The 22908-nt window shown below is 51.6% G+C and overlaps 1 protein-coding gene across 2 annotated transcripts; it reads left to right on the forward strand.

The window, feature by feature from the left end:
• The first annotated feature begins 1233 nt into the window (after positions 1–1233).
• On the forward strand, positions 1234–15469 carry LOC121272386 (monocarboxylate transporter 13-like). 2 transcript variants are annotated; one of them, XM_041179052.1, is made up of 5 exons: positions 1234–1359; positions 3378–3600; positions 5038–5181; positions 6013–6801; positions 14355–15469. In XM_041179052.1, exons 2-5 carry the CDS (start codon positions 3396–3398, stop codon positions 14570–14572), a joined length of 1356 nt encoding a protein of 451 aa, XP_041034986.1. In that variant the 5' UTR covers positions 1234–1359; positions 3378–3395; the 3' UTR covers positions 14573–15469. The 2 variants fall into 2 exon arrangements, with proteins under 2 accessions (XP_041034986.1, XP_041034987.1); XM_041179053.1 differs by lacking the exon at positions 5038–5181.
• Positions 15470–22908: the final 7439 nt, after the last annotated feature.

The following is a 22908-nucleotide window of genomic DNA, read 5'->3' on the forward strand; positions in this document are numbered from 1 at the left end:
CCACCCTCCGATACCTCATTCACCCTCCAATACCTCACCCGCCCTCCAAGACCTGACAACCCTCCGATACCTCACTGACCCTCCAATACCCCACTCACCTCCAATACCTCACTAACCCTCCAATGCCCCACTCACCCCCCGATACCTCACTGACCCCCCGATACCCCACTCACCCTCCAATATCTCACTGACCCTCCAATGCCCCACTCACCCTCCGATACCTCACTGACCCTCCGATACCCCACTCACCCTCCGATACCTCGGTCATCCTCCGATAGCTCGCTCACCCTCTGATACCTCACTCACTCACCCACCAATTCTTCACTCACCCTCCGATATCTCAACCACCCTCCGATACCTCGGTCACCCTCCGATACCTCACCCACCCACTAATTCCTCACTCACCCTCCGATACCTCACTCGCTGTATGATACCTCACCCCCTCGATACCAGACCCACCCTCCGATATACCTCACTCACCCTCACTGACCCCCCAATACCTCTCCCACCGATACCTCACTCAGCCTCCGATACCTCACTCACCCCGATACCTCATTCATCCCCTGATACTACACTCACCTTCCAATACCTCACCCACCTTCCAATACCTCATTCATCCTCTGATACTACAGTCATCCTCCAATACCTCACCCACCTTCCAATACATCACTCGCCATACGATACCTCACTCACCCTCCAATACCTCACTCGCCGTATGATACCTCACCCCCCCCGATACCACACCCACCCTCTGATATGCCTCACCCATCCTCCAATTTACCTCACTCACTGTCCAATACCTCATCCACCTCCAATACCTCACTCACCCACCGATACCTCACTCACCCTCTGATACCTCACTCACCCTCCGATACCTCACCCATCCTCCGATACCTCGCTCACGTTCCAAAAACTCACTCACCCGATACCTCACCCACCCTCCAAAACTATATCGGCCGTTCCTTCACTGTCGCTGGGTCAAAATCCTGGAAATCCCTCCCTAACAGCACGGTGGGTGTACCTACACCACATGGACTGCAGCGGCTCCAGAAGGCAGCTCACCACCACCTTCTCGAGGGGCAACTAGGGATGGGGTAAGTAAAAGGAAAGGATTGCTGTTGAGTCAAGGGGACGAGCAATTTAAATTTCTCCATTTCACTCTGGTGGAGGTGATTTGGACACGATCCCTAACTCTGGCAGTTACGGTAGTTATTCTTTAACCAGCTTAACTTTTTTTTTAACACTTGTTATCCTCTTTTCCTGGGGACAGTGTCTTTCTTGTCTGTTGACCGAAGCTCATGTGCTGACAGTGTCCGTCAGTTCAGTAATCCTCGCTCTCAAACCCCCTAACTACAATCGGTGAGTTCTTTCAGCAGGTTAATTGGATTTGCTGATTGCACTTGTTTCCTTTCTCAATGCCTTGCCAGGAATCGAAAAACAGGTAATGCAGGTGTGGCTCTTGATTCAGAGGATGAAATCGGACAGTTTCCACTCACAGACCTTCCATTATTTTAGGTAACATCAAGGCGTTTGGAAATCTCACCAAGAATAAAAGTTGTTTAGCGATTAACCATGTCCACCCTGGCTCAGTGCTGAGGGGGTTTGCGATCCACTTCACAGACTTGAGCACATAATCCGGGCTGAGATCCCAGGCAGTACTGAGGGAGCACTGCACTGTCGGAGGGTCAGTACTGAGGGAGCACTGCACTGTCAGAGGGTCAGTACTGAGGGAGTGCTGCACTGTCGGGGGGTCAGTACTGAGGGAGTGCTATACTGTCAGAGGGTCAGTACTGAGGGAGCACTGCACTGTCAGAGGGTCAGTACTGAGGGAGTGCTGCACTGTCGGGGGGTCAGTACTGAGGGAGTGCTGCACTGTCAGAGGGTCAGTACTGAGGGAGTGCTGCACTGTCAGAGGGTCAGTACTGAGGGAGTGCTGCACTGTCAGAGGGTCAGTACTGAGGGAGCACTGCACTGTCAGAGGGTCAGTACTGACGGAGTGCTGCACTGTCAGAGGTCAGTACTGAGGGAGTGCTGCACTGTCGGAGGGTCAGTACTGAGGGAGTGCTGCACTGTCGGAGGATCAGTACTGAGGGAGTGCTACACTGTCAGAGGGTCAGTACAAAGGGAGTGCTGCACTGTTGGAGGCACTGTCTTTCAGACACACACATACATAGACACACACATACATTCACACATGCACACAGACAGACACACACACATATAGACACATACACACATACAGAGACATACACACAGGCACACACATATAAAGACACACGTTCACACACACAGACACACACAAATATATAGACACACACAAATAGACACAATCACACACACACACATACACACAAACACACACAAATACATAGACACACACACACATAAACACACACAATCACACACACACACACATATACATAGACACACACACAATCACACACACACACACATATACACACAATCACACACACACACACATATACACACACAATCACACACACACACACACACATACACACACAAATACATAGACACACACACACATAAACACACACAATCACACACACACACACACATATACATAGACACACACACACAATCACACACAAACACACACACACACAAACACACACAATCACACACATACACACACACACAAATACATAGACACACACACATAAACACACACAATCACACACACACACACACACGCACACACACATATACATAGACACCCACACACAATCACACACATAAACACACACAATCACACACACACACACACACACACACATATACATAGACACCCACACACAATCACACACAAGCACACACAAACACACACACACACACACATATACATAGACACACACACACACACACACACAATCACACACACATAAACACCCACAATCACACACACACACAAGCACACACACAAACACACACACATAAACACACACAATCACACACAGACACACACAATCACACACATACACACGCACACAAATACATAGACACACACACACATAAACACACACAATCACACACACACGCACACAAACACACACACATATACATAGACACCCACACACAATCACACACAAACACACACAAACACACACACACACATATACATAGACACACACACACAAACACACACAATCACACACACACACACACACACACACACATAAGCACACACAATCACACATCAGAACAGGAGGTCCATGAAACCCAGCAAGCCGTGCAAGACGCTTGGAGTGTTTAACGAGTGTTTGCTGATCAAAGGTCCGATGGCCTGGGGTGGGGGTGGGGATGCGAGAGGGTGGCCTCTCCCCGTTAACCGTTTGAGCGTTGTGTTGCCTCCACAGGTCCCAGCACAGCCTCCGATGGCTGAACCTGTGATCAGCGAGGTACCGGATGGAGGGTGGGGATGGATGATCGTCCTGGCTGGCTTCTTGAATAACTGCCTGTTGGTCGGCATCACGCGATCCTTTGGAGTTTTCTTCATTCAATTCACCCAATACTTTGGGGAGACTTCCAGCCGCGTGTCCTGGATTACTTCCATCGCAATGGCAATGCAGCAGTTTGCAAGTTAGTCACCTTTCCTCCTCTGTTGCTCCCCAAACTTACATTACTTTTTTGCGAACACCCCAAGGGCGAGCACATGGCCCAATCGCTGTGCCCTCGAGGGACATGCATGTACAGCAGGAGGCCATTCAGCCCCTTGAGCCTGTTCTGCACCGTCCAATTAGATCATGGCTGAGATCTATAACTTCATTCCTTTTACCCAGGATTCGATAGGTTCTTTATGCTCCTACCCAACAAAAAAAAAAGGCAATCTCAGTTTTGACCTCTTCCATTGATTCCCCGCTCTCAACAGCTTTTTTTGGGGAAGGGGGAAGCATTCTTGGTGTGAAAAAGCGCTTCCTGATGTCACTGTGAATGGTCTCGCTCTGATTTTTGCTGTTTGCCCCCCTCCCCACTGATCAGGAATCTTCCTGCCACCCCCCCCCCCCCCCCCCCCCCCCACCACCCCCCACCCCCAACCACCAGAGGAAATAGTTTCCCTCTATCGACCCTATCGAATCTTTCCATCACCACACCACTGTCCGACTGTGGAGTAGTGGTATTGTCACTGGGATAGTAATCCAGGGGCCCAGGCCAATGCTTTTGGGACACGGGTTCAAATCCCACCCCCGCCAGCTGGTGGAATTTAAATCCAATTGATAAATGTGGAACTAAAAGCGAGTCTCAGTAACAATGACGACTATCATCGATTGTTGTTAAAAACCCCATCTGGTTCACTCATGCCCCTGTAGGGAAGGGAATCTGCCCTCCTTACCCGGCCTGTGACTCCAGACCCAACACCCCGTCTGAAATGGCCAAACCAGCCACTCAGTTCAAGGGCAATTAGGGACGGGCAACAAAGGCTGGCCTTGCCAGCGACACCCACACCCTCTGAAAGCGTGCAATTTTTATTATAAAATCCAAGCGCCTTTTAATCGAGGGAATGCAAGTCTCAGCAAACAAAAAACAGAACACGCTGGGATAGCTCAGCAGGTCTGACAGCAACTGCGGAGGGAGAGAGAGAGAGAGAGAGACTGAGTTAAGGTTTCGACCCTCCTTCAGAGCCCAGTCAACCCCGTTTCTCTCTCTCCGCAGACGCTGTCGGACCTGCTGGTCTCTTCCCGCTTTTTCTGTTTTAGTTTCAGATTTCCAGCGTCGGCGGTGTTTTGTACAAGGTCTGTGCAGCCGGCCCTCGTCACTCAATCCCTCTTGGCCCGGTGTGATTCTGGTCACCCTTCACTACGCACCCTCCGAGGTGAAGGGTGACGCCCTGTGGACTGAGCGCAGAAGCCCCTGGAGCAGTCGAGTTGGAGCTGCAGCGTAACTCGCTGCTCTGCCTAACGGGGCCTCCCGGAGATGGAAGATAACGCGCCGCTAAGCCTGACTCGTTCGTTCCTCCTGCGCGTGTCTGCTGGTCTCTCGAGATGCAAACCTGGGCCACCGTTTTGTTCCCGCTCGCAGGTCCGGTGGGGAGTGTATTCGGGATGCATTATGGAGCGCGTCCTGTGGTGATGGTCGGTGGAGTCTTGGCTTCCCTGGGGATGCTCACAGCCTCGTTTGGACAGAGTCTTCTGCACATGTACCTCTCCATCGGACTCCTGACAGGTCAGCCCAGTAGAGTCAATGCGGGCCCTCCTTCAGATTCCACCCCCCCCCCCCTACATTGGGGTTTGTCTTCCGTCTCCGAGCCTCCCCCTGTTGGCTCTGCAGCTGCCACAACATCAGACAAGGGAAGGTGCACCACCCCCTAGTCTATCCTGGGTCACTGAGTCGGTCCACCTCTCTCCAGTTACCCCCCTCCTGCAGGAAGTGTCTCCCTCTCCGGGGTCTGGGCTCCAGGGCAGTGTGGCACCCCTCCCATTTCTTGCCCGAGTGGGCTGTTCTGCACGCGCAGCCTTGATATGGAACGCTGCCTGGCTATTCCACTCTGAAGGCCGTCACGACCCTGTACCCACCACTCGTCCGTCCACTGAACAATGTTCGGGGGCTTGTACAGATCCACTCAGGGGAACGCTGCTCATTGAGGCTACCAACTCTGATTGGACGTAGCCCTGGAGGTCACATGGCATTTGATCAATGGCATTTCATCTTAGACCCTTACAGGCCAGAAAGGAGGCCATTTGACCCATCACAGCTGTGCCAGCTCTTTGAAAGAGATATCCGATTAGTCCCACCTCCCATAGCCCTGCAAATTATTCCTTTGCAAGTACCTATCCAATTGCCTCTTGAAGGAGTGGGAGAGAAGGTGGAGTAGATGGGAAAGCAGCGATTACATGAGGCAGGCTCGGGTTTGAAATGTCTGTAGGAGGAAGGAAAGCCTGTGGGAGGTGAAGGGTTTCAGCTTCGAGATGCTAATGAATTCGGGTGGTAAGACTGCGAAATGGCCACACACCCATCGAGAGAAGATGCTTCACTGTCCCTCGTTCTGCTCTGCAGGTTTTGGTTGGGCTTTAGTCTTCACCCCGACAATGGCCACGATCTCCAGGTACTTCAAGAGGCGCAGGGCCTTGGCAACCGGTTTGGCCTTTACCGGAGTGGGAATCGCGTCGTTCTTCTTCCCCCCAGTGTTTCAGTTCCTGATCGACGAGTATGGTTGGCGCGGGGCCCTCCAGGTGGTGTCTGCAGTGATGTTGAACCTGTGTGTGTGTGCAGCGCTGCTCAGGCCCATCACGCTCCATGAGGACCTCCTCGTGACCTCAAGGGGACACCCTGCCAGTGGAAGGAGAAGCACCGAGTGTTGGGGGAAGGTGACCTCCGCCTTCGATTTGACCCTTTTCCTGCACCGGGGCTTTGTGGTGTACAGTTTGGCAGTAACCCTGATGACCACTGGCTACTTTGTCCCCTACATCCACCTGATGGCCCACGGAAAGAACCTCGGACTGAGCGATTACAAAGCTGCCTTCCTCATGTCTTTCACTGCCGTCACTGAGACCATCGCTCGACTGTTTTCCGGCTGGCTGGCTGACCTCAAGCTGATTCGGAAAATCCACACGCTATTCGCCTGGAGCGTTCTCACTGGAGTCAGTCTTCTGCTCCTTCCCGTGGGGCACACCTACTCCAGCCTAATGGGCCTCAGTCTCTTTTATGGCTTCTGTTCTGGAGGCCTTGCCCCACTCTTCTTTTCCACTCTCCCAGACATTGTAGGAATTGGACGGATTCTCAATGCAACTGGGCTCTTTCTGATGCTCCTGAGTGTCGGTGGACTCCTTGGGCCTCCCCTGTCAGGTAATAAAAGCTCTTGTTTGCCGTATCCTTCCCCTCTCTTTCTTATTTCCACCCTCTGAGCGCCTGTTGACTCGCGCTGGCTACAATTCCAAGCAATCTTGTTAACCCTGTCTGCCTCACCCAAGTAATCATTTACGGCTCTTAAACATACGATAGTCACCAACTGGGAATTCTGGAGAAACTGGGGGGTCACTCCTTCCTTGGCCACTTCAGGTAATTTTCCCAGACGTATTTAAGGGGAAACTAGTTAAACACATGAGGGAGAAGGAAATAGAAGGATCTGTTGATGGGACGAGATGAAGGAGGGTGGGAGGGGCTTCATGCGGAGCATAAAAACCAGCACAGAGCAGTTGAGCTGAAGGGCCTGTTTCTCTGCTGTAATTTCTGTGCAATTCTTCATGTGCTAGGGCTGGACAATGGGTATCAGCAAACTGGCGTGTGAAATAGGAGCCGGAGTAGGCCATTCAATAAGATCATGGTTGATCGGCCTGTGTTATGAATTATCACATTCCCATCTATCCCCGATAACCTTCGATTCCCTTGCCTAGCAAGAATCTATCTACCTTCGCCTTAAAATATTCAGTGACTCCAACTCCACCGCCTTCTGAGGCCGAGAGTTCCAAAGTCACGCAACCCTCTGAGAGAAAAAAATTCTCCTCATCTCTGTCCTAAAAGGGTGACCCCTAATTTTAAACAGTGCCCCCTAGTCCTGGACTCACCCACAAGAGGAAACATCCTTTCCACATCCACCTTGTCCAGGCCGTTCAGGATCTTGTAAACTTCAATCAAATCACCCCTCACTCTTCTAAACTCCAGTAGAGACAAACCCAGTCTGTCCAACCTTTCATCATAAGACAACCCACTCATTCCAGGTATCAATCTAGCAAACCTCCTCTGAACCTCCTCCCACGCATTTATATCCTTCCTTAAATAAGGAGACCAAAGCTGCACACAGTATTCGAGATGTGGTCTCACCAATGCCCTTTATAACTGAAGTATAACATCCTTACATTTCAATCCCTCTCATAATAAAGGATAGCATTCTATTAGCCTTCTTAATTACTTGCTGTACCTGCATACTAACTTTTTGTGACTCATGCACTAGGACACCCAGATCCCTCTGCACCTCAGAATTATGCAGCCATTCTCCATTTAAGTAACACTCTGCTTTTTTATTCTTCCTGCCAAAGTGAACAACTTCACCTTTTCCCCACATTGCGCTCCCTCTGCCAGATTTCTCCCACGCTTAACCACTGGGGGCATCACAGGTTATGTTTCTACGCTGTGTGCATACAAACTGTTCCAAGAAGCGTTTAATAATTATCAAGTTATGGGGAGATTGGGGCCTGGTGGTAATGTCGCTGGGCTAATAATCCAGAGGCCCAGACTCATGCCCTGGGGACATGGGTTCAAATCCTGCCCCGGACGCTGGTGAAATTTAAATTCAATTAATAAATCTGGAATTGGAAGCTAGTCTCAGTAACGGTGAGCGTGAAACTATCATCGGCTGTTGTAAAAACCCCTCTGGTTCACTAATGTCCTTTAGGGAAGGAAATCTGTTGTCCTTACCCGGTCTGGCCCTACGTGACTCCAGACCCACAGCAATGGGGTTGACTCTTAACTGCCCCATGAAATGCCCTAGCAAGCCACTCAGTTCAAGGGCAATTAGGGATGGTCAACAAATGCTGGCCTTGCCAGCGATGTCCATACCCCTTGAAAGATTACATTTTTTAAAAAAGGAGTGGGAACCCTGACAATTTTCCTTTCCCTAGGGCACTGAGGCCCACAATGACACCCCCAGCCACTGCCTGCCCAAAGTGGACTAACGCAGAGGGTTGGGACAGACAATTTTCCAGTTGATCCACAGACGGAACCGAGGCCTTCCTGTTATTATAAACCAGCCGTCTGCCGGGAGTCTGCCACTGACGGAAAGCTCAGCCTCGAATGGGCCCGATCGCCAGTCAGGCATCCAGGGAGAAGGCGGAGAGAGAGAGAGAGAGAGAGTTGTGAATGGTAACTGTCCCTCCTGTGGCAGCTGCTCGGTGCTGGAGCTCGGGCTGCGACTTTGAGGCGCTCTCAAGCACTCTTCGAAGGCCCCTCTCTCCGCTGCAGGACATCCCACAGCCCATCAGGCACTTCTTGAAGTGGAGTCACCGTGGGAAACGCGCTGACCGTTTTGTGCACAATGTGCAGTGACAATGAACAGACAATCTGCGTTTCTGGTGACGTTGGTTGAGGGATAAATATTGTTCACCGACACACCCTCGTTCTTCCTAAAATAGCATCGTGGAACCTTGATTCCACTTGCAATGGCCCTCAGGGTGGCAGTTTAAAACCCACCAGGAGAACGTGAGGCAAGCCTATATGTCTCAATAAGATTCTGAGGGGGCTTTTTTTTTTTCATTTATTTATGGGACGGCTAGTCCATCATTTATTGCCCATTCCTAATTGCCCTTGTTCAAACACATTGCTGTAGGAGTCACATTGTAGGACAGACCAGGTCAGGAGGGCAGATTTCCCTCCCTAAGGGATGGGTTTTCATTGAACTCCAGGTTTTTATTGAATTCACATCTGCCCTGCTGGGATTCGAACCTGGGTCCCCAGAGCATTACCCAGGGGGCCGCTGGAAGACGAGTCCATGTGACAATACCACTCCGTTTGGCTGGGTAGATGCTGGGAGGATATTTTCCCCTTGTGGGTGGGAACAGACACAACTGATCCCACAACCACTTGAAAATAGTCTACCCTGCGAGTAAAACACACAGAGGTTCAGGTCAAACTCGGAAACGGATAGAATGATTTTCGACCAGTCCTTGGTCCACCCCATCACTGAAGAATATCGTCAGTCGGTCATGTCAGCTCAGTTCAGTTCCCCGGCACAATTGCAAAAGACGCACCGGCTCGGATCAAAATTGGTGAGGCTCAGGTGTCAGTCCTGCTCGGGTTACTGACGGGAGCCAGTGTAGCAATGTGACCTGAGCCTAACTCACTGTCTGAGACCCAGTCGAGCACTTTGAGCCCAAACTCTGCTGTAAACCTGCTAGAACCCTCCAAAGGAGGTGCTTCAGACGGAGGGCATTGTGTTTCATGCAAGGTGCAAGATATCAGCGAAGGTTGAGAGGGGGGACCTGATAGAGGTGTATAAGATTGAGGGGCATAGATAGGGTGGATTGGAAGGCATTTTTAGTAGAGGGGTCAATAACCAGGGGGCAGAGATTTAAGGTAAGAGGTAGAAAGCTAAGAGGGGAGTGGAGGAGAAATTTTTTCACCCAGAGGGTGGTGGGACTCTGGAACTCACTGCCTGAATGGGTGGTTGAGACAGAAACTCTCGTAACATTTAAGAAGTATTTAGATATTCACCGGCGTTGCCACAGCCTCCAGGGCGATGGGCTGAGCGCTGGAAAATGGGATTAGTGTAGTCAGATCTCTGTTGACTGGCATGGACGTGATGGGCCGAATGGTCTCTTTCTGTGCTTAAAACGTCTATGAGTCCGTGAGATAAGATGGCAGGAATCTGGAAAAAGTCTATAGTTGGAATGTAGGCAAACAGGAACTAACTTAGTTTTGAAGTTTGAACCTGGCCTCACTGCAAATTGTAAACACAAATTACCTGCCCTGTTCTATTCCCTTTAGAAAGTTATTTAAGAATCCGCTTCCGGTGCCCTTTCAGGCACAACTCCCAGGTCAGAACGACTCACCGTGTGAACGATTTCCCCCTCATCTCGCCCTCTTCTGCCAATTCCCTTCAGTTTGCTCATCGAGAATAATTAAGTTATTCCCCCCGCCCCGAGATCGTCATTTTGCGATTTGGCACCAGCAGGAGGCAGGCCACAGTGGGGCCGAGCTTCTTGGGTGAGGGGGAAGTGTCCCAATGCTGAGCCTCCCAGGGAATGGTCCCTGGCCGGGCGGTTGCCAGACTTTCCCCAGTCCTTCCTACAAGGAGCAGACCCCAGTCCACCCCCTCCTCCTCCTCCTCCCCCTCCTCCTCCCCCTCCTCCTCCCCCTCCTCCTCCCCCTCCCCCTCCCCCTCCTCCTCCCCCTCCTCCTCAGGGTCTCATACACATGCTCCACGGCGGCACCAGGCCAAGTGACCCCGAATTCGCCCCCTGGTCCCTTCTCTCCGGCTCAGACAAAAACTCTGGGAAGGGCCTGCAGTTCCAATCACGAGAGTTCTCAGCCCTCTCGCGAGTCAGGCTGAATTTGAGTGAGGGAACCTGCCTTCCGTAACCGGTTGGTCAGAGTTGGCATGTCCGTGTGACTACACTACACTTCCAAGAGCGTGCCATTAGCTCCCAGAATGAGGAGTAAAAACTGGGAAATGAGAGTACTGGTCTGAACTGCTTTCTTGCCCTTAATGTAAAGCACTTTTAGAGCCCTAGGCTGTGAAAGGTGCTGTAGAAATATGTCTTACTTATTTGTCCAGTTTTGAATTTAACGAATTGGAACTATGCACGTACAAATACAATTCAAAACTTCCATCATAACCTATTTAATAAATGCCTCATGGATACAATTTCATCAAGATATTGACGGTCTCCATACAGTTACCTGCAGCTATATCCCTGCGGTGTTCTGTTAGATATATATGCCACAGTCCTGTTTTACTGAGGTTTACTGGCTGGGCATTGTTGGTAGTCACTGCAGAAAGAATCCTCTCTGTCCTGTCAATCACCACTTCCTGATGTGTCAGGGTAAACCCGACTAAAAGGGAGATCGAAAAGTATGTTTAAAACCATATAGAATCGTGGAGCGCCGAAGGCTATTTGGCCCCTAGCTTTGAAAGGGCAGCCATATCCAATTCGTCCCAATCCCCCTGCTCTTTCCCCAGAGCCACACAATTCTGCCCCTTCCAGTATTTCCAGTTCTATTCCCTTTTGAAAATTATTAAAGGGTCTGCTTCCACTTCCCTTTCAGCCAGAGCACCCCAGATCAGAACAACTCGCTGCATGAACAATTCCTCCTCTTCTCACCCCACCACCCACCCACACCCCCCCTCCCCCCCCCCCAACCCCACCCCAGTTCTCAATTACCTTCCTCTGTGTCCCTCTGGTTACCAACCCTCCTGACAGTGGTAACGGTTTCTTCCTATTTCTCTTTCTATGTTGCGTCCTTGCTATCTGAGGGTGGCTAATCACGGCTCAAGCCGTGACATCACTAGGGGGCAAGGTGAGGAGGCAGGCCCCAAGATCTGCCTCAGGCCCAAAGATCTGCCTCAGGCCCCAAGATCTACCTCAGGTCCCCATAACTACCTCAGGCCCCAAGATCTACCGCGGGCCTCAAGAACTACCTCAGGCCCCAAGGACTACCTCAGGCCCCAAGATCTACCTCAGGCCCCAAGATCTACCTCAGGCCCCCATAACTACCTCAGGCCCCAAGATCTACCGCAGGCCTCAAGAACTACCTCAGGCCCCAAGATCTACCTCAGGCCCCTATAACTAACTCAGGCCTCAAGATCTACCTCAGGCCCCAAGATCTACCTCGGGCCTCAAGAACTACCTCAAGCCGCAAGATCTACCTCAGGCCGCAAGACCTACCTCAGGCCCCAAGATCTACCTCAGGCCCCAAGATCTACCGCGGGCCTCAAGAACTACCTCAGGCCCCAAGATCTACCTCAGGCCCCAAGATCTACCTCAGGCCCCAGGATCTACCTCAGGCCCCAAGATCTATCTAAGGTCCCCATAACCATCTCCAACCCCAAGATCTGCCACAGGCCCCAAGATCTGCCTCAGGCCCTCATAACTACCTCAGACCCAAAGATCTATCCCAGGCCCTCACAACTACCTCAGGCCCCCATATGTACCTCAGACTCCAAGAACTATCTCAATACCCCACTACCTCAGGCCCCCCCATAACTACCTCAGGCCCCAAGATCTGCCTCAGGCCCAAAGATCTACCTCAGGCCCCAAGAACTACCTCAGGCCCCAAGATCTACCTCAGGCCCCAAGGACTACCTCAGGCCCCAAGATCTACCTCAGGCCTCAAGGACTACCTCAGGCCCCAAGGACTACCTCAGGCCCCAAGATCTACCTCAGGCCCCAAGATCTACCTCAGGCCTCAAGAACTACCTCAGGCCCCAGGATCTACCTCAGGCCCCTATAACTAACTCAGGCCTCAAGATCTACCTCAGGCCCCAAGATCTACCTCGGGCCTCAAGAACTACCTCAGGCCCCAAGATCTACCTCAGGCCCCAAGATCTACCTCAGGCCCCAAGATCTACCTCAGGCCCCAAGATCTATCTAAGGTCCCCATAACCATCTCCAACCCCAAGATCTGCCTCAGGCCCCAAGATCTGCCTCAGGCCCTCATAACTACCTCAGACCCAAAGATCTATCTCAGGCCCTCACAACTACCTCAGGCCCCCATATGTACCTCAGACTCCAAGAACTATCTCAATACCCCACTACCTCAGGCCCCCCCATAACTACCTCAGGCCCGAAGATCTGCCTCAGGCCCCAAGATCTACCTCAGGCCCCAAGATCTACCTCAGGCCCCAAGATCTGCCTCAGGCCCTCATAACTACCTCACACCCAAAGATCTATCTCAGGCCCTCACAACTACCTCAGGCCCCCATATGTACCTCAGACTCCAAGAACTATCTCAATACCCCACTATCTCAGGCCCCCCCATAACTACCTCAGGCCCCAAGATCTGCCTCAGGCCCAAAGATCTGCCTCAGACCTCAAGATCTACCTCAGGCCCCAAGATATACCTCATGACCCCACGACCTCAGGTCACCATAACTACCTCAGGCCCCAAGAAGTACCTCAGGCCTGAAGATCTACCAAGGCATTGAACCCATTGGCATTATTCTCTGTCCAAGTGAGCTAATCATACTCTTTGTTCTCATTTACTCTATCAAAACCCCTGATAACATTGAACACCCACCATCCCATTTCACCCCCCCCCGACCCTTAACCTTTTCTGTCCTAATGAGAACAGTCCCAGCATCTCCAGTCTCTCAACATGACTGAAGTCCCTCTGATAATCTCCTCCAAACCCTCTCCAAGGCCTTGGCATCCTTCCTCAATTGTGGTGCCCAGATTCGGACTTCCAAGACTCCAGCTGGGGCCTAACCAGCGATTTATAAAAGGCTTCGCATCACTTCCTCGTTTTTGCGTTAGACCCCCTCTTCCTAAAGGCAGGTTTTGCTGTTCGAACAGCCTTGAATAGAGGTGTGGGCCCTGAGTCATCAGAATCAGGGAAGGCGTCAGTTCAGTCCCAGGTTTGTCCTGGAATATTTGACCTCAGTGTCCTCAACCAGGGCAGATATAGATGCTACAACCGTGGCCTTTATCGAATTTGGTGGAAAACGTGTGCTGTGGGCATCTGACAAAGCCAGGATTTAGGGTTGCTTGTGATGCCACCTGTCGTTCACTAGCACTCACCTTGCGAGCTCATCTGTCCAGCCATTAACACAAGGAATTGGGTGTAGACTCAGGGGTGTGGTGGGGGGGCGGAGGGGGGGGTGGGGGGTGGCGGGTTCGAATCCGGTGCAGTGGAAAAGACCAACATTTGCTGACTTGTGACCCCCCCACTTGCCTCTTCTCTCCCAGGGTTCCTGGCGGACGCGACAGGAAGTTACAGCTCCTCCTTCATGACTGCAGGTGGCTTCATCCTGGTGGGATCCCTCGCCCTGCTCTTCCTTCCGAGTTTTCTTGTCCGCCCGGTGGTCCTCTCTGGGAAGCGGACTGGCGATCCAGCCGGCGCTGGGGCCGGCGGAGAGAGCACCCCTGCTCCGGCTGATGTAACAGGCAGCTGCCGGCAGGAGTGACTGGGAGACGTGATTCCCCAAACAGAGCTGACTGACCGTGACCGGGGGCAGAGGTCGCATGATTCCCTGGCAGATTGTCTCTGTCTCAGGTAGCGCTACAATGGGATCTCACCGCCCCTCCCTCTCGCAAAGGGAAGGGGACAAGTCAGTCAGGGAGTGATGGACCCAAGATTTGTAATCTAAATCATTACAGTGAGCACAGCATCAGGTTTAGCTGCAATATCCCCTGGGCAATGACTGGACCATTCAGCTAGGACCATAGTAAAAATCCAGGGTGAGAAAAGGCCATTCGTCCCATCTATCCAGACCCCAGTCCTGGTCTATCACAGTCGTGTCTGTTACTTTCTCATGGACTCATTTCATTGCATTTCTATAGCACCTTTCACGTCCCCAGCAGATCCCAATGCACTTCATAGCCGATACCTTTGAAGTGTTGTCACTGTTGTCATGTCAGAAGTGGGGCATCCAATTCCCGCACAGCAAGATCCCACAAACAGCAATGCAATCATAACCTGATAGCCCCGTTGCTGTCATGTTGGTTGAAGGATGAATGCCCTTGCATTCTGTTAATCTCTGTCCACCTCCCATCAATCTGGGGGGGTTATACAGGTCAGGAATGGCTGAACAGCCTGAGGCTCTCCTCTCTAGAAGGTGGGTAACCTGTCTACGGTGATCATTAGAAGATAACGAAGAGGTTTGAAGCGATGGATATAGACTTCCACTTGCAGATCAGACCAAAACCTGATCTCATCGATATGAAGAAGTCACTAATAAATCCAATGGTGGGTTTCAGTCTTTACCCAGAGGGTGGGGAGAATGTGGAACTCGCTCCCACAGAGAACAGTTGAGTTGAATAGCGATACATGGATTTAAGGGGAGGCTCGGTCAGGAAAGGAACAGGGGTTTGTGCTGACGGGGGTGAGGTGGAGAGGGGGTGGGAGGAGGCTCGTGTGGGGCGTAAACAGCAGCACATATTAGATGGGCTGAATGGCCTGTTTCTGTGCTGTGGACTGACTCAATGTGATTGCTGTGCTTTTAATCTCACTCCTGCAATAAAACGTTAAACCATGGCCCCGTCTACCCTCTCAGGTGAAAGACCCCAAAACACTACATGGGGAAAAGCAGACCTGTTCTGTCCACCCCCCGGCCGGTGTCCTGAGTCCATAATTATCTCTCAGGCGACACCACTGAACACAGACAATCTGTTCATTCCTGTTGCGTGCGGGACTCTGATTCACATAAAGCGAGGAACCCAATACCAGTAGATGGAGCCGTGGAGCTGCACATATCACCCAACCACAAATAAAAGTATCAATACCAGCTGCAAGTTCACTGTTCAAGCCAGGTTTAACTGCAGTAAACTTACTGCACCCTGAGTTTCCTCAAGCAAAGGGGGGGGCGGTGGGTAGGGCTCCCCGAATCTGAACTTATTCTTGTTTTTCGAAACTGAGGGGCCCCTTATTCTCTCTCCTCCCCCCTCAAAGTCCCAATCATTGAATCGTAGAGTGACGCTGCACAGAAAGAGGCCTTTAGTGTGCTGGCCCTTTTGGGGTGACCTTCGACCCGGGTCCACTGATTAACGACCCCCTCTCCCTGTGGAAACAGTTCCTCCCGAGTTTTTTTTTGGGAAAAATATACTTTATTCATAAAATATCTGGAAGAACATTCCAAACCATTTCAAAATCACCATCACAAAGGTACAATCAGGTTCAACTTTTACAACATGTATCACAAGGTGTATCAGTACAAACAATGAATATTACAACCATTTGCAGACATTCATTGTTAATCATACATCCCGAGGGGCTCTCAACAGTTCCCAGCCCCTCGGTGCCCTATGGCAGAAAGATCTTATACAGCGACCCTTCCCCATTGGGCCTTTGCAGTGGCTGCCCCAAGCTTTAGTGCTTCCCTCAGCACGTAGTCCTGGACCTTGGAATGTGCCAGTCTGCAACACTCGGTCAGGGACAACTCTTTGCACTGGAAGACCAACAAGTTTCGGGCAGACCAAAGAGCGTCTTTCACCGAGTTGATGATCCTCCAGCTGCAGTTGATGTTTGTCTTGGTGTGTGTCCCTGGGAACAGCCCGTAGAGCACAGAGTCCTGTGTCACAGAACTGCTCGGGATGAACCTCGACAGAAACCACTGCATCTCTCTCCAGACCTTCTTTACAAAGGCACAATCCACAAGGAGGTGAACAATGGTCTCTTCCCCACCACAGCCCCCTCGAGGGCAACGTGCAGAGGGGGTGAGACTCCTGGTGTGTAAGAAGGATCTGACAGGGAGGGCCTTTCTCACCACCAGACAAGCTAAGTCTTGGTGCTTGTTGGAAAGTTCTGGCGATGAGGCATTCTGCCAAATGTCTTTGACAGTCTGCTCGGGGAACCATCCCACAGGATCCACCCTCTCCTTTTCTCACAGGGCCTCTAAGACATTATGTGCCGACCACTACCTGATGGACTTGTGGTCGAAGGTGTTTCTCTGCATAAATTTTTCCACGAGGGACAGGTGGTGCAGCACGGTCCAACTACTTGGAGCGTTCCACAGCAGCGTGGCCAGACCCATCCTTCACAACACCGGGGACAGGTAGAACCTCAGCACGTAGTGACACTTGGTGTTTGTGTACCGAGGGTCTACGCACAGCTTGATGCAGCCGCACACAAAGGTGGCCATCAGTATGAGGGCGATGTTGGACACATTTTCCCCCCCTTTATCTAGAGGCTTGTACATCGCGTCCCTGCGGACACGATCCATTTTCGACCCCCAGATAAAGCAGAAGATGGCTCGGGTGATTGCCACCACACAGGAGTGTGGAATTGGCCAGACCTGCATCACGTACAGCAACAGCGAGAGCTCCTCATACTTGATGACCAGGTTCTTACCCTCAATGGAGAGGGAGCGTCGCTCCCACATGCTCAGTTTCCTTTTCACCATAGACTCTCGCTCTTTCCAGTTTCTAACGCATACCCCGGTCCCTCCGAACCATATCCCCAGCACCTTCAGGCCGTCAGCCGTGACAGTGAAGGGGACAAAGGATCGGTCAGCCCAGTTCCCAAAGAACATGGCCTCGCTCTTTCCATAATTTACCTTGGCTCCCGAGGCCAGTTTGAACTGGTCACAGATGTGGATCAGTCTGCGCACCGACAGCGGATCCGAGCAGAAGACAGCGACATTGTCCATGTACAGAGAGGCTTTGACCTGAGTGTCTCCACTGCCTGGGATCGTCACTCCTCTTATGCCCGGATCCTTCCTGAAGGACTCAGCAAAGGGTTCTATGCAACACACAAACAGGACAGGGGAGAGAGGGCAGCCCTGCCTGACTCCAGATTTAACTGGAAAGCTTTCTGATTCCCACCCAGTGATTGAAAATGCGCTACTGATGTTAGTGTAGAGCAGTTGGATCCAATTGCGAATTCCCTCCCCATTTGAGAGAGCACATCCACCATGTACAGTTCCTCCCGAGTTACTCCGTTGATGCCAACGCCTCCTCCGAGGTCTCTAGGCTCCAGCTGGATCAGGGATCAGGGAGGACAGGCCTCCATCCGATAGGCTGAGGGACATAAATCCTCGCTCCGGGATTGACAGCCCGAGTTGGAAACATTCCTGGAGATGTTGTTATAGGACACCCAGCCTCCAAACGCCGCCAATCACCACACGCCCTCTCCATGCCCTCACATTCTCATCATTTGTCACACAACATGCCTACCCACCCCCTGCAGCAATCCACCTTCCAATCAGAAAGCACAGATTAGAACACAACACAATTACAATTTCACTACGACCTTTCTCCAGGGCTGCTTGAAGCAGGTCCTGGAGACTAATGTCCAATTTCTGGAGATTCAGGGGTTCGACAACACAAATCCCCATCAGTAACACAGCCGGAGCCAGGAATGCAGCAGTGCCCCACATTACACAATAGAAAGCTGTCTGACGGCATTCAGTGACTTTACTCTGTATCTAACCCCGTGCTGTACCTGTCCTGGGAGTGTTTGATGGGGACAGTGTAGAAGGAGCTTTACTCTGTATCTAACCCCGTGCTGTACCTGTCCTGGGAGTGTTTGATGGGGACAGTGTAGAGGGAGATTTACTCTGTATCTAACCCCGTGCTGTACCTGTCCTGGGAGTGTTTGATAGGGACAGGGTAGAGGGAGCTTTACTCTGTATCTAACCCCGTGCTGTACCTGTCCTGGGAGTGTTTGATGGGGACAGTGTAAAGGGAGCTTTACTCTGTATCTAACCCCGTGCTGTACCTGTCCTGGGAGTGTTTGATGGGGACAGTGTAGAGGGAGATTTACTCTGTATCTAACCCCGTGCTGTACCTGTCCTGGGAGTGTTTGATGGGGACAGTGTAGAGGGAGATTTACTCTATATCTAACCCGGTGCTGTACCTGTCCTGGGAGTGTTTGATGGGGACTGTGTAGAGGGAGATTTACTCTGTATCTAGCCCGGTGCTGTACCTGTCCTGGGAGTGTTTGATGGGGACAGTGTAGAGGGAGATTTACTCTGTATCTAACCCCGTGCTGTACCTGTCCTGGGAAGGAGATGCTGGTTCTGAGCAGTTTCCACTGACATCTGTCCTTGTGAAGTTTAAGGAAAGATTTTATTTTTTAAAAAACTTGATTTTTCACTGGGTAAATTAGTAAGCAATCTTATCATTCATCAAGCACCTTTGTACTTTCCAATCTGCAGTGTTTTATCACTTAAACTGTAATCTATATAAACGGGCTGTCCTACAACCCCACTGCTACAGAGGACACTCCTTTCTCTGTGTCAGTGTCACTCAGTTTGGCTAGCACTCAAGGTCAAAAGTTGTGGATTCACCCTCCCACTCTGGGAGTTAACTGATACTGAAGGAATGCTGCTTTGTCACAAGTGATCTTATCTGATGAAACAATAAAGCAAATCCTCCTCTGGTACTCCATGTAGATATGCTAAAGATCCCACAGAACTAGTGCGGTATCATAGTCACATAACACGGAAGGAAGCTGTGTCAAATCTGGTGCAAGTTGTGGTGTTCGTTCCGGGTATTGCCTTTCTCTGGAATCAATTCCCACCCACATCCACCTTCCTTATCATCTAAACATGCCACTGGGCCTCTTGTAATCTTCCGTCCCCGTCACCCAATCCTTTTGTTTCACTCAAACCTCTCAATACTCTGCTCCTGTGGAACCCGTACCCCAGTGAGAGTCAGTGTGTGTGGGACCCGTACCCCAGTGTAAGTCAGTGTGTGTGGGACCCGTACCCCAGTGAGGGTCATTGTGTGTGGCTCCTGTACCCCAGTGAGAGTTAGTGTGTGTGGGACCCATACCCCAGTGAGAGTCAGTGTGTGTGGGACCCGTACCCCAGTGAGAGTCAGTGTGTGTGGGACCCGTACCCCAGTGAGAGTCAGTGTGTGTGGGACCCTTTCCTAAGTGTGATTCAACAGCCTCAGGAGACAAGTTGGGCTCCTCACTGTTGCCTGATGCAACAGGTACAACTTGGGAGAGTAGGTGTGACCTGTTGTGCACCTAACAAACAGGAAAAGCCCTTTAACTGCTCGGCTGCATTCAACAGTGACGTACGATCCTGAAATCTTTTGATCTGTAAGCTGCTTCCAGCTACATCCGAAGAGAAATCCTTTATGCAAGAAACCACCAGTGCAGGAAATATGCACCATGAGTCAGCATTCTGGGAAGCCATTTCCCAAGAATTACTCCCAACAACAACAACCCATTGTGTCAACTGTTTACGTGGGAGAAAATCAATGAAGAGGCAAATTTCCAAAATAAACGTGGCTTACTTTCAGCTGTTGGACACAAGGAATTGTGAAAAATATCAAGGCTGATGGGTTTTGAAATTCCTCAACCCCCATCCTCTCCTGAAGATGCAGACCATCCAACAACACCTTGCATTTATATGGCGCCTTCAACACAGTAAAACATCCCACCGGAGTGATTAGGCGAAACACTTAGACGCAGAGTCATCAGGACAGAATCGAGCTCTCTTACCCCAACCTACACAAGACCAAGCAGAGCAGAAAAGCAGCCCTTTCTGCATTCCCATGTGTGTGCTGGTACATTCTGGAGCATGAGTAGGGGGGGGGGAGGAGGAGGCAGCATTTCCAGAGCTCCAACCTTTAATAATCGTTCCCTCTCCTTTCAACTTGAACTGAAAGTTAGCCGCATTCAGGGGCCTCGGGTCAAACTGGACAAACAGATTAATTCTGGTCTCATCGCTAGGGACTCTTTTTCGCATATCGATCAACATGACGTTTGATCGAGGTATTCCAAATTATGAAGGGTCTGGACAGAGGTGGACAGGCAGAAACCGTTCCCCCTGGTTGGAGGATCAAGAACGAACAGACACAGGTTTAAGATATTTGGCAAAAGGTGGTTCTTTATTCGCCTCCCACACCCGCTTCACCCCAACCGAGGGGCGCTGAGGTTTGACTGTTGCCAAGATCGGCAAACAAGTGAACAGACTGGGATCAGAACCAGAAACCGTGATGGTCAGGGCCAAATAGTGCCACTAATGAACTGAGCTAAGTGGGGGGGGGGGTGGGTGGGAGAGAAGAGAGCGAGAGGGGGAAAGAGTTGGTCATTTTTAACTGGCTGCCATGGCACAAGTCCTGGCCTCATGGCCTAATGATCCTGCTTTTAAATCGGGGGGGGGAGGACTTTGCTGTAGTTCCAGTCATGAGCATCTGCTTGCTGTAATTCACAGAGGCTCCGTTTAAATATCGACTCTGTTTGCTGCCAATTTCAGTCTCATCTCCAATCCACTGGCCGGCACAGAGGTGTCAATACTCCCTCCGTTCTTAACTGGAGTTGGAGAGAGAGAGAGAGAGAGAGAGCTCGATTTAAGCGTCAATGTCCACTCCCAGCGTTAGCAGGTCACACCTCGGCTCAGACCACATGTGCGTTTATCGTAGCTGCCCTGCTGGGCTCAATCGGAAGGCACAGCGCCTGCTGCCCGGATCCATTAGGGACAGCCATGGGCCTCCGCTCCTCCTCCTCCTCCTCCTCCTCCTCCTCCGCTTCCTCCTCTATCCGGGGCTGCCTGGCAGGTGGGAGACAGGGAACAGGGCAAGGCACTGGGGAGGGCAAAGAGAACGAGGCTGCCAAGGAGGAGGAAGGTTCCGGCCACCACAAAGGAAGCCGTGTAGTTCCCGGTCCCATCGCGCAGCCAGCCTGGAAGAGAAGAGTGCGCGGGGTTAGCTCAGCACATGTCTGCCTCAAACAGCAGCTCGATAAAAGGCTGCAGCCAGTCAACATAGAGACAAAGAGGCTCAGCTACCAGTCTCTCAGTGCCAGCCACGGCTCAGCGGGTGTTATGCTCGCCCTCGGAGTCAGAAGGTCGTGGGTTCAAGTCCCGCAGAATCCCACAGGGCAGGAGAGGCCCTTCGGCCCATCGAAAATCTGCACCGACACGTGAGAAACACCTGACCTACCTCCCTAATCCCATTTACCAGCACTTGGCCCCATAGCCTTGAATGTTATGAGGTGCCCAGTGTTTATCCAGGTGCCTTTTAAAGGATGTGAGGCAACCCGACTCCACCACCCTCCCAGGCAGCGCGTTCCAGACCCTCACCACCCTCTGGGTAAGAAAGAGTTTTTCCTCACATTCCCCCCCTAAACCTCCTGCCCTTCACCTTGAATTTGTGCCCCCTCGTGACTGACCCTTCAGCTAAGTCTCACCAAGACCCAAAATACATAATCTCAGCTGACACTCCGAACGCAGTACTGAGGGGGTGCTGCTCTGTCAGGCGTGTCAGATGAGGTTGTAAAGTGAGGCCCTTACCTGCTCTCTTGGACGGATGCAGCAAAGAACAGCACCTGCAACAGTGCAGCACGCCCTGGGCACTGCTCCTCTTGTGTGGCACACCCTGGGCAATGCTCCTCCCACTGTGTGGCACACCCTGGGCACTGACCCTCCTGTGTGGTACACTCTGGGCACTGACCCTCCTGTGTGGTACACTCTGGGCACTGACCCTCCCGTGTGGTACACCCTGGGCACTGACCCTCCCTTGTGGCACACCCTGGGCACTGACCCTCCCGTGTGGCACACCCTGGGCACTGACCCTCCCGTGTGGTACACCCTGGGCACTGACCCTCCCGTGTGGTACACCCTGGGCACTGACCCTCCCGTGTGGTACACCCTGGGCACTGACCCTCCCGTGTGGTACACCCTGGGCCTGTACCTCCCACCATGACTGTTGTGCCGTTCGATTTGTTTGTGTCCGGTCTGTATCTCATCCTCAGGGGTTCTGCTCCTCTCTCGCACCTCTTCAATGTGTGGGCCCGTTCAGTGAATGGAGGCAGGCTAATTGTCTCAACCTGCGAAAACCCAGCCCGCCC

The sequence above is a fragment of the Carcharodon carcharias genome, chromosome 33 (genome assembly GCF_017639515.1).
Source record: "Carcharodon carcharias isolate sCarCar2 chromosome 33, sCarCar2.pri, whole genome shotgun sequence".
Lineage (NCBI taxonomy): Eukaryota > Metazoa > Chordata > Chondrichthyes > Lamniformes > Lamnidae > Carcharodon > Carcharodon carcharias.